The sequence below is a fragment of the Saccostrea cucullata genome, unplaced genomic scaffold, assembly GCF_032062105.1.
Source record: "Saccostrea cucullata isolate Sc308-1 unplaced genomic scaffold, CSIRO_AGI_Scuc_v1 ctg568, whole genome shotgun sequence".
NCBI classification, from domain to species: domain Eukaryota; kingdom Metazoa; phylum Mollusca; class Bivalvia; order Ostreida; family Ostreidae; genus Saccostrea; species Saccostrea cuccullata.
Genome location: NW_026933360.1, coordinates 1 through 15,133, shown reverse-complemented (window position 1 = coordinate 15,133; position 15,133 = coordinate 1). Strand labels below are relative to the sequence as shown.

Here is a 15,133-nt window from a genome sequence, read left to right as displayed (position 1 = left end):
ACAATTCATAGCAACTAAACTAATCTCCGTCATTTTTTTTTTTTTTTTTTTTTTACAACATGGCTGACCTATCAGCAAGGTCCAGAACATTTTCCAAAAATCTAATCTGATAAATCGTGACTAAAACCCTAAATTTTTAAATAAATCATTCAAGTAATTGATCCTAATTAATAACTCATTAATTAAACAAACTTACTTTGACTTTCTCTTCGTGATGCCTTAGATGAAAGTAATTTTCTTCAGTTAAAATTTTTGGTACCAGCAGCTTTGTTGTTCAACAGGAAAAGCAAGTTTACCTTGGTAGTGTATAAATGTGACAAGTAAGAGTTGTCTATCTTTCTATAGTCAATAATTATGTGCTCAAAATAACCTAGTTTATCCAGAGGAGATAAACTTTATTAAATAAAAGTACAACCTATATTTTACAATACAGGTTTTGTCAAACGTAAAGCCCGGAAAACGTCAGATAGTGATCTAAAAGGATTATAAGTCAGAATAAATTAATAATGGGAAATAGATACTTAAGATCCAGGATTAAAAAAACAAACCCTGGAACACGGAAGTGCATACCTAGAGGCAACTAGGACTGCAATTAGGGATGTACATTTATTTACTAGACCTGCTTCTGAATATTTGACTAAATTTTATCTCTTTAGCTTTGTATACATTTTTATAATCCATGCTAAAGAATTGATGTACTTTCACCATAAAATCAATAGAGCCCCGCACTAACACCAGAACCCCTGACCAAGGGGCCATGACATTCATAATTTTGGAAGAGACACTTGCTCATCATAATTTTGTACTTGGTTAGTTTATTAAATACACAGTAGCAGAGAAGAAGATTTTCAAAGACTTTATGCAATTTCACTATATAATCAATAGAGCCCCGCCCTAACATAGAACCCCTGACCAAGGGGCCATGAAATCCACAATATCGAAAGAGACATTCTTGCACATCATAACGTTGTACTTGGTTAGTTTATCTAATATCAACGAGCAAGAGAAGAAGATTTTCAGAATTTATGCAATTCCACTATACAATCAATAGATCTGCCCCGCCCTAACATTAGAACCCTTGACCCTGGGGCCATGAAATTCATAATTTTGGAAGACGCAGCCTTATTCAGCATAACTATATTCTTGGTTAGTTTATTTAATGCCCAGGAGCAGAGAAGAATATTTTTTTTTAAAAATTGTGCAATTCCACTACATGTATATAATCAATAGAGCCCTACCCTAGCACTAGAACCCCTGAACCAGTGGCCATGATTTCACAATTTTGGTAGAGGCAGTCTTATTCAACATAACTATGTACTTGGTTAGTTTATTTAATGCCCAGGAGCAGAGGAGAAGATTTTGAAAGAATTTATGCATTTCACTATATAATCTATTTAGCCCTGCCCTGGCAAGAATACAAAACCAACAGTTTGACAGCTTGATGTTCATTGCATTATTTTTAGTGGTTTTGGCCCCACCCTCAGGCCCCAGTGGGGCAGGGACCATGTTTACTCAGTTTACTCAGGTGATCTAAAAATACAGCTGATAATGTGAATTGATAAAAACTGGTATGTTTTGGCAAAAAAAATTCTTTAATTCCATGTATACGAGGAGTGATCTAAAAGTTCGCTTAATAATTGGATTACTTACAGAAAAGAAATAAAATTAGGTTCCATTGTTCATTATTATTCAAAAGTAGTCCTCTTTGATTTAAATGCCCATCTAATCCCCTTCCCCACCTCACCCCACCTTCTCGGACCTTTCCAACAAGCGAAAAAACAACCTCTGACGGAAATACCGATATACGGTACATACAAAACAGGCAGAAGTACAGATAAAAACAATACCATTTAAAAAAAAATTCTTTAATCGTTAAAAATAACTTACTCAAAGTGAAAACTTGATTTCCAAAATATATATGGAGATAACGAAAGATATTGAAGCTCAAAAGTCCATTACACAATACAAAATTGGAGTATAGCAAACGCGGACATCTAAAACATCAGAGGTGGGATCAGGTGCTTAAAGGAGTGAACATCTCCTGTCGACCGGGTACACCTGCCTCGTGGTCTTTGTCATGATCGGGAAATAACAGGAAGAAACCGGGGACAATACCTCTGTTTAAATAATGACCTTACAATTAGTATTTTTAAAGAAGCCAGTCAGCATTTGACACAATGATAAATTGTATTTGCTGATGATTCCTTATGTAGACCATAGAACTTATGGAATGATTACTTCAAACGAGACTGCTTATATTCTTACTTTTTCAAATTATTTGTCAATAACTTACCTCGATTTAGAAATTGTTCCTACGTAGAGCATGATCCCGGGTATCAAATAAACCGAGATATGCGAGTGATGAAGGTATATTGCTGCGTAAGTACATGCAACTTGAAAAGAAAATTGACGAGTGAAAAGTTGAAGTTATCACGTTAATCATAAATATTGGTTGTTGGATTACCATTAACGTCCTTTTCAAGTGAAATATCCAAATATGAAACAGATGTGTCAGACTCTGTGATATCTTTATTTCAGGCTCACAGGATATATCACACCGACATAAGAATCGAAATAACCGTCGTAAATTGTCAATATGTCCTCGATATACCGGTATATAAATGTCGAGCTGAAGGCCACAGCAAGTGTTTTCTTCTTTTCACGTATTTCATAAGATAATGGAAAATATAAATACGAAAATAGGTCTGCCAATAACGAGACACAATTGGTACCCAAGGGAATTCCAATACTAATAGATTGTTGGAAGTCTGGGAGACCTGGTCTCAAAAAACCACATAGATATTGTCAATCAGACACCCGACCATCAGTCTTTTGATCTCAACTGCAGAGTACTTGTGTGTACAATCAAAATTATTTAAATCAAAATAATTTTGCAAATGACCAATGACAAGGTAAAAAACAAATAATTTCATAATGTGGGGAATGGCTGTGTAAAAAGTTGAAAAGTCGTTTTAAATCTTTTTATCTGGGTAATTTCTTGTGATTTTAAATTTTACAGAAGTTTCTTGGAATTTATAAGTATTTACAGCTTAATTACAACACTTCTCGAATATATTGTTGCAAAGTACTTATGAAGTTTTTTCCTTCACTATTGTTAATATTTTAATGAGGAGTAAAGAAAGAGGTTTGGTAGAACATTAACTGGAACCAGCTTTGTATCTTTGCTTGTAATGATTTTTATGAAGTTTCGGAATCATATATAGATATGGTAATTCAAATTCATGTTGGTTGTTTAAAATATAAAAATATTCAAAACTGTCATTTGATTTTGAAAAAAATACCTCCTTAGAAAAGAAGCTATGGGTATAACATGGATTAGTCTACTACTAGAATTAAACCCCAGTTCCACGAAAATACAATTTAAACTAGAAATACTGTGAGCAGTGTGCTCACTAAATGATACTCCCCCACCTTCCATATGGTTATAATGTCAATGTTTTGCCATGGGAAAAACGAAATACATGTCCAATCAAAAAGTAAAATAGGAGGTGCAACTGCTTTTTTATCGGAAACATATTTTGGGCTTCAAGAAGGATTTGGAGATAACGAACAGTATTCAATATCAAAGTCCATAAAACAATACAAAATAGGAGCAGAGCAAACACAGACCTTCGAAACATCAGAGGTGGGATCAGGTGCCATGGAGGAGTAAGCATCCCCTGCTTACCGGTCACACCCGCCGTGTGATCCTTGTCATGATCGGAAAATAACGGAAAAATCCGTCGTCAATTCAGTGTATAAATAATGGATAACAATCTGTATGAAAAACGTCAGTCAGCATTTGACTCAATGATAAATTGTATTTGCTGACAAGGTCATAGTATCGAGCATAAAATTTACGAAATGATGACTTTTAACGAGACTGTTGATATTCTTGTTTCATCAACTTGCATGTCAATGATTTACCTCGTTTTAGAAAATGTTCATACGTAGAGAATGCTCTTGCGTATCGAATCAACTGAGATATATACACTCCGTATGCAGGTGATGAAGGTATATTGCTGCATAAGTATGAGAAGTTCACAATAGAAAAGTTAAAGTCATCACGTTTATCATATAGCTTGGTTGTTAGATAACCATTAACGTCTTTTTCAAATAAAATATCCAAGTATGAAACAGATGTGTCAGACCCTGTGGTATCTTTTATCTCAAGCTCACCAGGATATATCGTATCGTCGTAGGAATGGAAATGACCATTGTTAATTGACAATACGTCGTCGATATATCTAAATGTCGAGTTGAAGGCCACAGCAAGTGTTTTCTTCTTTTCACGCATAAGAATTTGCATAAATTCTGCTTCATATGAATATAAAGCTGCCATTTTTTGTGTAAAATTAAGGTATCCATCTCATATCAGCAACTCTATCACTGAATAAAATTGAATGATACTTTCACAGATTCTTTGTTAGATAATGCCACGGTGCACATGCTATCCGGATATTTACTTTTTGAGCTAACACTTAATACTTCGGTTCTCCCAGAGCGAACTAGATGTATTCTGAGCAGTGAGCTTACTAAATGATACCCCCGCCTCCCATATGATTAATAGGAAAGACAATGTTTTGCTGGGGGGGGGGGGGGGGCGAAATACGTGTCAAATAAAAAAGTAAAATAGCACATGTACAACGGCATCATATGGCAAAGAATTGTGAAAGTATCATTAAATTTTCATGTAGTGGTATAGGAAGTGTTGCGGATAAGAGATAAGTACACTTCAATATTATAGAAAGAATGCAGTGAACATATGTTTGCTATGCGAAACCCAAAATAAGTGTTGCACAACGGCATTATGTTATACAGAACCTGTGAAAGTATCAGCAAATTTTAGTCAGTTGTATTGGAAGAATTGTGGATGAAAATTGGGTGCTCTTTAATACATGTATTATAGATATTATAGTGTTAAGTGCACCTCTTCTTTTACTTTTTAAGCTGACACTTACTTCGGGTCTCCCAGAGCAAACTAGAGGTGTTGTGAGCAGTAAGCTAACTAAATGATACCCCCGTCTCCAATATGGCTATAAAAGTCCATGTTTTTCTCATGGAGACCCGAAATATGTGACAAATCAAAAAGCAAACTAGGAGGTGTACAATGGCATTATGAAACAAAGAATCTATGAAACTGTCCTTAAATTTTATTCAGTAGTAAACATGTAGGAGGAGATGCAGATAAGAGATGGGTACCCTCCAGTATTATAGAAAAATGGCAGTGTGTATGTTTTGCTGTGGGAAACCCAAAATATGTTTCCGAACAAAAAATTGAAATAGGAGGTACACAATGGCACTGCGTAACAAAGAATCTGTGAAAGTCTCATTACATTTCATTCAGTAGTATAAGAGGAGTTGCGGATAAGAGATTAGTACCCCAAAGCGTGACGGACGGACGGACAACCCGATCACTATATATACCCTCCCACTATTCAAGCGGGAGGTATAATGAAATTATGACGCCAGTTAAAAGATCGAGGTTCCCTAAATTTGCCCCCATTAAAATCAATGATTTAAGGTCCTCATTATACCCCTGCTTGAAAAGTGGGAGGTAATACGGTACACTATATAGTGATCGGGATGTCTGTCCGTAACGTCCGTCCACCCGTCCGTCCGTTACGCTTTGGGGGGTACCAATCGTGTCATTGTTCACCTTCTATTTTACTTTTTGATCTGAAACTTATTTCGGGTCTCCCAAAGAAAAAAAAATGAACTTTGTTTTTTTAATCATATGGGAGGCAGGGGTATCATTTGAGGTCTCCCGTGCAAAACATGAACTATGCCATTGTAACATTATGGGAGGCGGGGGTATCATTTAGTGAGCTCACTGCTCATAGAACTTCTAGTTTAATATTGGGTTAGTGGGAGGACACTTTACTGACTTGTCCCCTGTATGGTGTTTTCCTTAACCCTTCATATCGACCACATGGCCACCACATGATTAAATTGCAGAAGCAAACATCATTGATTAATTTTAGTCAATAATTCCTACTGCACTTATTATTTTGGTTTAACGTTAAACAAAGCTTTCAATAAACAAATCATACAAACAAACTTCCTTGCGGAAGGCTGAAAAGATATTTCTTAAATTTCCTGTTGTTCACCTAAATTGCAGAGGCAAAAGCAAACATCATTGATTAATTTTAATCAATGATTCATGCTGCACATATTATTTTGGTTCGCCATTAAACAAAGCTTTCAATAAATACATCAAATACAAATCAAACAATATTTCCTTACGGAAGGCTGAGAAGATAGTTTTTAAACTTCCTGTTGTGTTAAAAAGTACTTGTGTTTTCCCAAGGCTTTAAAGGTACATCGACATGTGTTCACAGCAAATCAGTGTTAAGGGCGACTTTAAATTGTAACACTTAGCTTAATTGAGGCCAGCAGGATCAGGAGATGGTATAATTAATGGTGGTTTAAATGGAGGAATTGAAAAGAGTCTCTATACCTCTTACTAGGATTTTGTCTTCTCAAATTGCACAAAACAGAGGTTCTAAATGCTCTTGTTCCGAGTCATATTATGGGTGATCTTTGTTAGAACAATAATGGAGCAGCGATTGTTTACGAAGTTATTGAAACAAAATTGGTTGGTTTTCCTCTGTGTTGCGTGTGTTGTGAATTTTACTAGTAAGTAAACACATATATTGAAATTATGTTCTTTTTAGAGCATTTAGATACATGTATTTCACTATTTATTAAAGAAAGATGAATACTAGAATTTAGATTAATTTCCAATTCTATCGAGTAAATTTAAGAATGAGATCTACCTGCTTTAACTGCTTCAATTAAATTACGATTTTCTGACAATTTTTTTTCGGTATAGATGACATGCTTTAATATACATGACATGTCATGTATATAGCTTTCCTTCATTATAACATTCTTTGACATAAATAATCCAAACATTTCAGTATCGCACTTAAAAACTAAGATTTCAGTGAAAATCAGAGTATTGAAAAGCTTTGTTTTGAACATATTTTATTGACAATATGTCAGAGGAATTGGACACAAGTTCCAAAAACTTAGATAGGCCTCTCCCATACATAAAATCTGGATAGCCATACATTTACAAAGTTTTACAATAAAATATACATGTACATGGAAAAACAAAAACAATTGTCTTATGAATAATGAAATAATATCAGTTAATAATAATGGTGATGATAAATACAGTGTTGATATTATAAAAATATAATAATTTCAATAGAGATAATACGAGGGGTGTTAGAAAAGTTCGCGGACAAGTTCTATCGTGAGCGCGCTATTTCCACGAAACCGGTCAACCTTTCCAGATATAATCTTGAGCTTTTTTCCAATAAATATACAAGAAAGTGGTGCTCTCTGATGATTATTGAAAAATATACAGCATTTTTATTTTGATAAATCTTGCTTCACGGAGCATGCTTCATTTTGGCACGTTTATATCACAAAGACTCTTTATTAGAAATAAAAATTGCACAATTGTAGTGCCAAGAGATTTATGATATTTCACCTGCCGCTAACGTATGCAGGAAACGTCATTGGGAGAAATTTTGAACTAAATTGGAGGGTATATGGCCGTTTTATAGCCGTTTAAAAATGATGATTGCGTAAAAACACAGCCAAAAATCAGAACGTCATTGAGCGTCATGGAGCACTGCACTACGTAAAACTTATGTGTGCAGACAGGAAAATGTCTAAAAAGATATTAAAATGTTCAAAATGCTGCCGGGAATATCCTACACATACAAAGAACAAGTTTTCAAATGGTTGTAGCTTCATAAGAATGGAGGGAGTAACATTTTGGATGATTAACTACATCGATACTTCAATAACCCCCCTATCGCATGGACTTTGCGTTGCGCCTATATGATTTTGCTTAGTTTCCATACCTGATTGATTGACTGCATAGACTTTTTTTATTTTTGAAGATCTCAATAATATCCGGAACAATACAAAAGACATTATAGTTGAAAAGTAATATGTCTTGATATAGAAATTCAATTTAAAAGTAGAAAAAAGATAAGAAAAATATGAAGAAATCAAAGATTTATAGAACTGCGACAAAGCTTAAAGGGTTGAAATCTGGTTGTCACGTCGCCTTACGTCAAGTGATTGCTCCGTGAATCCCATAACCCCATAGTAAAAATAGTTGTAAAATTTTAAGATTTTATTATATGGACCTGATTTTTTACATACCAATAAACAAAATGTAGGAATTCATTCAGACATAGGTCATACTTCACAGTACACAATTGATTTTCTGTAATTCAATATGTCCGCGAACTTTTCTAACAACCCTCGTACAATTAAGTGTTAACTAAAACGACCTGATTCCTGAATAAATTTTTGCACAATACCAAATATTTTTTTTCATTTTCCTGCGAAGATACATCTCCCCATAGCAATTTATGCACATTAATCATTTTTACATTATGACTTAAAAGTAATGCATTCATCATTAAGCGTCTAGGTTCAAAATATTTTCTACAAACAACGAAAACATGATGACTATCCTCTTTCATACCACAAGAACAATTTGGATTCCTTATGATATTACATCTATGCAGATCATAATTTAAAACACAATTGTGTCTTAGTTTTGTATGTAAAATATTCAGATACCTTCTGCCATATGAAAAATACTTGGGAGGCTTATCATTATTGAAAAGTACATATACCAGGTTTTAAATTAAATAATACATTATATAGCTGTTTCTGATAAATATCTTGATCTTAAAATTGATCTAAATATCTGATCCGACATGATAATAAATGTCTTTTAATCGTCCTTAAATAGCCCATTGTTTTTGAATCGATTGTTCTATTTTCATGAAAACATGTGTAAATATACTGCAGACTGATGTATTTCTGCTTATTTGAATAGATTTCAGTGTAAATTTCGTTTAATTCCCCTAGTATCCGAGTTAAAAATGATTAAATTTAAGAAGCTGTATCAACACAATTTTTCTTACAAAGGATCTATTTTGTTAGTAACTTTATTTTAATACGTAATCCATTGTCAATGTTCTGATAATTTTAGACGGAAATGGCGAGGCTTGCGGAACTATTGACAGTGGAACTCAGTTATTCTGCCCCAACAGCTACCACTGCTGTAGCGCGGCGCTACACTCCTGTTGTCAGGAAGGGTACAGTTGTCACGGCTCCAACTGTATCAGCTTCATCGCGTAAGTTTTACTAGTTCATGCTCAGTATTTTTATAACTTTTCTTAGTTATAGAACCGCAATATGTTTTACCCAGTATTTTTATGCCTATATCCGCGATTAAGTTATTATCCAGTATTAGTATAATGTACATATCTGATATTATTATTAATTTTATTCATAAAGCATGTCATTTTTTATCGGTAAGGTAGCTGATGAATGTTTACTGATTTTTTTGCTTGTGAAATAAAGTGATTTAATAAGCGTGTTATTCCTTTCAGTGTATTTGTGATACCTAGTGTTGTCTCATTTGTAATTATAGTCACAGTCATCGCTAAACTCATCAAGAAAAGTAAGTATGAATAATTTATATTTACTTTATTTACCTAAACATGCATACTGGTATTATTAATATCACTTATTATATGATTGAATAATTTCCATCTCTCTGATTGGCTGAGATCCTACTATGTTAGAAAAATACTACGTTGTATTGACCTGCACGCGACGTTCCAGGTCAATACAAGGATTTATTTACTCTACATTGATCTAAAAATAGATTGGGAAATTCCAAATTGATACAAGTTGTTTTGGAAAGCTATTTAAACGACTATGATTTTTTTGTTGTGAACAAAACATAAGCAAATATATATTTTAGGGTGAGGGTGGTAAGAGGGGATGCAGGGACCCCCCTACAACACTTTTACTGAACAACATTTTTTTTTTTTACATTTTGGCAGTCAGTTTTCTCTGAAATACACCTTCCTTTCAAAATCTATCCTATAAAAAGACTGACATTATATATTTTTTCATGGCAACTAAAATTGATAAAAAAAACATTTCAAATTGATACGACTGGTACGGTTTATTCACATTTTAATTCTGCTTCTCTCTTGTATTTGGCTAGGACTTAATTAGTTTAGTTTTATATATATTTTATTCATAAAAATGGATTGAACAGCAGGCATAAATGCCTATGATCGTTCTCTCCATAGGACTTAATTAAATGCAAACAAGTAATGAGCTGTATCATTTTATCAGTGAATCATATAATAAAACAATTATTGCTGTTTTTTCGGTGAATACAATGATTTAGCCATCTTCGAAGTATAATATTCACCTCGCCCTTCGGGCTCGGTGAATACTGTACTCCTCAGATGGCTAAATCATTGTATTGACCTCGAAAAACAGCAATAATTGTATATTATTTAAGTTTTTAAATATGAATATTGCATGCATTGTTACAACGCACTTTGAAAAATTACGCACTTTGAAAAAAAAATTCAAAGTGCGTTAAATTTGGGACCAAATCAACGCACTTTGAAAAAATAAAATTTCTTTTCAAAGTGCGTTGATATCGACCATTTTAACGCACTTTGAGAAAATTGTGTATGGCTTGGTCAATATTCTTGAAAATCTTAGGTATGAAAAATAATTGATTCTATTGGAAAAATTTTTGGTGATAAGGTTACTTCAGGATGTGAAAGTTAGTGATTTTGATTGTGAAAGTGAGTGATTTTTATTTTTCCATACTTCGAAAATTATTTCTCTCTTAAATGTTTTACTGTACTTTATTCTTTTTCCAGTTTGCATTCATTTAATGTAAACTGAAATTTATTGAAAGTTTTCAACGTCACACTGGTTATGCAAATACATCTGTTTGGGTGTAGCATAGGCATCGGTACCCGCGGGGGGGGGGGGGGTTAGTCACACAAATGTTTTGCAAATACATCGTTGGGGGGGGGGGGGCGGTTCCACTTTCAATTCGCTTCTGACGGCTATGAATAAGAAAAAAAAGAGTTGGACTGAGCGAACTTCTATATACTCATCTTCTCCTTGTTTTCAATGAGGGTGAATCAATACATGTAAATTAAAACGTTTTTCGAACGATATATTTATTACAAATTGATTCTCTCTATTACTAAAATCTTAGTCTAGAATTTTGTTTTTATACATATTTTTTCAAAGTGCGTTGAGTGTCCACATGGTAAAAAATGTTGATGTACACTCTTAACGCTCTTTGAAAAAAAATTTCAAAGTGCGTTGAGTGTGTCCCAAATTTAACGCACTTTGAAAAAAAATTTTCAAAGTGCGTTGATTTTGTCCCAATTTTAAAGCACTTTGAAAATTTTTTTCAAAGTGCGTAATTTTTTCAAAGTGCGTTGCCACAATGCATATATAATTTTAAAAATTTCATCCCTTTAAAATCTTTGTCAATTTGCTGCGTCTCGGTTGACAATTCTTTTTCTCGGGGTGAAAAATTTCAATGATAATTCTTAAGTAACATTACTTTTTACTGTAGTCACACAAACCGTGAAGCGTTAGGGCATGCATTTTACAGCTTGTAAAATATCTTTGAAACATTCCCCCTCATTAAGTAAAGTTTCCCAGTCTAGATAAAATCTCACTGGAGGAGATGACGGGTAATGTAATTTTTTTTCAGTGGTGTCTCTTTCAATTAGACTTATCTAAAGTGCATGGAAGTTTAATAAAGACACAAATAAGTAATAATTCTAAAAGCCACCTCTCTCATTTTTTCCGGCAGTATCTCTGGAGAATCGCTAAACAACTTGATACCCTGATAAATTAAGTATTTTAAATGTAACTCAGAATATTTAAACTACATAAAATAATGTCAATATTGATAATGTATAGTTTTATTACAGAAAATAAATACATTAAATTGTAACGGTTGGAAGAGCTTGTGTTTTGAATGGCCATATACATACGTTGGTTGATATTGGTGTAGAGTTACCTTTTTTCCTCTTTAAAGTACCGAGTGTACACTGTAGTGCAAATGTAAACGAAACGCCCGTATAAGAAAATGGTAATCTTAAAAAGTACAGTTTAAAACAAATGACGAGTACAAAAAGTACTTCTAATATTTCTTCAGTAAACAACCATTCTTCCTGTCATTCTTGAACATTATCGAATGCAGGAAGATACCTTGAGATAACTATAGATATTGCTACTGCTAGTGTCCGTATTCTGATTGTCATATTTATTGTGTACTAGTATTAAAATGATATTCAACTGAATGAAACACTGAGAGTAATATAGTCATGTACATTAATGATATCTCTTTTATTGTAGGAAATGTATTAAATACACGTGTCTGTCGACCAGGACTCACGTCAGTGGAGTATCCGGAAAATCTCCCTGCTTGTAACTATTGCCAACCAGAGTCGTGTTCTTTTCTTCAGTATTTTTACTCAGCAGTAAAAACAGGAATTATGAATTGTAGAATAAAAAATATTTTTGGAAAATATACAAAACGAGTGTTAAACAAAGCCAGATGGATAAATGCAAACATCGAACAGTGTCAAATTAATTAAAGAGGATTTGTTTGACCTGATTGTGGCAGTTTTCCTTAGATCTTACATTATTTTACTGTCAAAGTATAGTTTACTTTAATACATATATTTCGAAATAAATCTACTGCTCTTGTTGTATATATACATGCATATATATAAGTTATTATGAACATTACGTAATTATATTATATGATTATGAATATATGTTTCAACTTTTAATCTTGAACCATCAAGTACATGTAAGTATAATAAGAGATTATCTGTACAATGCTATATCAACATAACTCTGTCATCCCTTCTATGAACCAGTACCCAGTAGATGTAAAATTTTTATATAACTCCATGAACCTAAATGCCAACTTCAGTAGTAAAAAACATTTAAAACTGGTTACAAAAGTACATTTAAAATGGTTTGTAAAAAAACCAAACTACATTATGCATACATGAATCTATTTGTACATGTGAATATTGTGATATTATGTTAGTGTGAAAATACCGAAAGTAGTTAATCATGAATTCCTGTGTAGACTCTAAACCTTTCCTTTAAAGGTAACAGAGAATATAAGAAACCCATTCAAATATTTCAAATGTAACGTCTATATTACGTGATTATTGTTTTTATAAACAGATGTAATTGTCAGTAAATTTATTTGTTGAGAGTGTTCTACATGACATATATTTTTTACATTGTAAAAAGGAAATATATTAGCTCGGAATAAATGTATACAGTTTCCACTTCCCTTTTTAAAAGTGTTTATTATATTAAAGTGATTTTTTTTTACATCTCCTTGCTTCCATAGCAACACCAAACAACCAAACCATCAAACATACAATCATAGTAAAACCCTAATATTTAAGATGTACAAGAACATTACATCCAAATATATTTGAGCATTTAAATAAAGAAAAAACCCTCATAAAAACGTCAACACGAACTAATTCATTGAATATAGACACGAAACTGTTATGTGTGACACTCCGATACTAATGAAATAAATTTTCCCTTTAAAAGAATTTGAAATCTATTTGAATGAAACTAAATGTTATTAAACTGCTAAAGGTAAATAAAAATGTCATTGTAAAACTTATGGTATGCAAGAAGAAAGTTATTGTAAATTGCTTAGCCGCCGAAAACTTGAAGGTTTGTACATGTGCGCACATAATTTGCAGCTCGAAAGGAAAGTGCGTATAACACTGTGTTTGCCATTGCGAAAGCCAGTTGGGAAATATGTATTCACTTTAATTTCATAATAAATCAGCAACACCCATCTCTTATCCACAACTCCTCTTTTACCACTGAATTTTAATGAGACTTTCACAGAATCTTTGTTTCATAGTGCCATTGTTACCTCCTATTTTACTTTTTGATCGGACACATATTTTGCGTTTCCCAGAGCAAAACATGAGCACGGCCATTTTTTTCTATAATATTGAAGGTTACCATCTCTTATCGCAACTCATCTTATTCATGTACCACTGAATAAAATGATACTTTTAAGGATTCTTTATTTCAAAATGCCATTGTGCACCTCTAATTTTACTTTTTGATCTGACACTTATTTTGGGTCCCCAGTGAAAAACATGGACTTTGCCATTGTAACCATATTGGAGGCGGGGGTATAATTTAGTGAGCACATTGCTCACAATACCTCTAGTTTATTCTGCAATATCAATATTATCATTATTATTATTTGTTTATTTTTTCAATCTCATGCAGTCTCCATGTATGCGCAGGCTAACAAATTCAGAAATGCATTAATAATAAATTTAAACAAACGCCCGGACTACCGGGTATAAGACATATATGGCACAGTAAACAGAAAATAGTTTACAAGTATCAAGTAATTTTTTTTCTGGTTTATAACAAAAGCTGTCTGTGTATAAGCTAAATGCAAGTGTTTTACGTTTTGTGGATGGAAATTTGATTAAGAGAAATTAACAACTGTTTGAGAAATGGGACCCTTACACTAGCTTGCATCTAAAATAGAAAGAACATTGCCGATAACCCCCTCCCCCCCCCCCCCCCCCCCCCCGATCCCCTTTCCCAATTTCCTCAGTATTGCGATTTTTTTCCTCACCATTTTCAACTGATCAAATTCATGTGTTATGCATGGTTGTCGCTGCATATTATTTCTAATGCACGAGCAATTCTTTTACAGTTAAATACCGTTCATTCTGACTTTATGATTATAATGGCGAAGTTCAATTTTTGGGAGACCGAAATAAGTGTCAGATCAAAAAGTAACATAGAAAGTGCACAATGGCATTTTGTAATAAAGAATCTATGAAGTTATCATTAAATTTTACATATAGTTAATGGTATAGGAGGTGTTGTGGATAAGAGATGGGTACCCTTCGTTATTATAGAAAGAATGGCAATGTTAATTTTTGCTATGGGAAACCCAAAATATGTGTCGGATCAAAAGTAAAAAAGCAGGTGAACAATGGCACTATGTAACAAAATGTCTGTGAAAATCTCATTAAATTTCATTAAGTGTTATAAGATGAATTGCAGATAAGAAATACCTTGAAGCGTAACAGACAGACGGAGATCCCGATCACTATATACCCTCACGCTTTTCAAGCTGTGGGTATAATAAGTTGCTGGTCATCCTAACATGTTTCCGCAATAAGTAAAATTATGAATAAAATGACATTCTGCA

At 33.3% G+C, this 15,133-nt stretch overlaps 1 protein-coding gene across 1 annotated transcript; it reads left to right on the top strand.

The window, feature by feature from the left end:
- Nucleotides 1–6,504: 6,504 nt before the first annotated feature.
- Nucleotides 6,505–12,590, top strand: LOC134238094 (uncharacterized). The gene is made up of 4 exons (XM_062720220.1): nt 6,505–6,639; nt 9,035–9,179; nt 9,438–9,508; nt 12,250–12,590. Exons 1-4 carry the CDS (start codon nt 6,510–6,512, stop codon nt 12,489–12,491), a joined length of 588 nt encoding a protein of 195 aa, XP_062576204.1. The 5' UTR covers nt 6,505–6,509; the 3' UTR covers nt 12,492–12,590.
- Nucleotides 12,591–15,133: the final 2,543 nt, after the last annotated feature.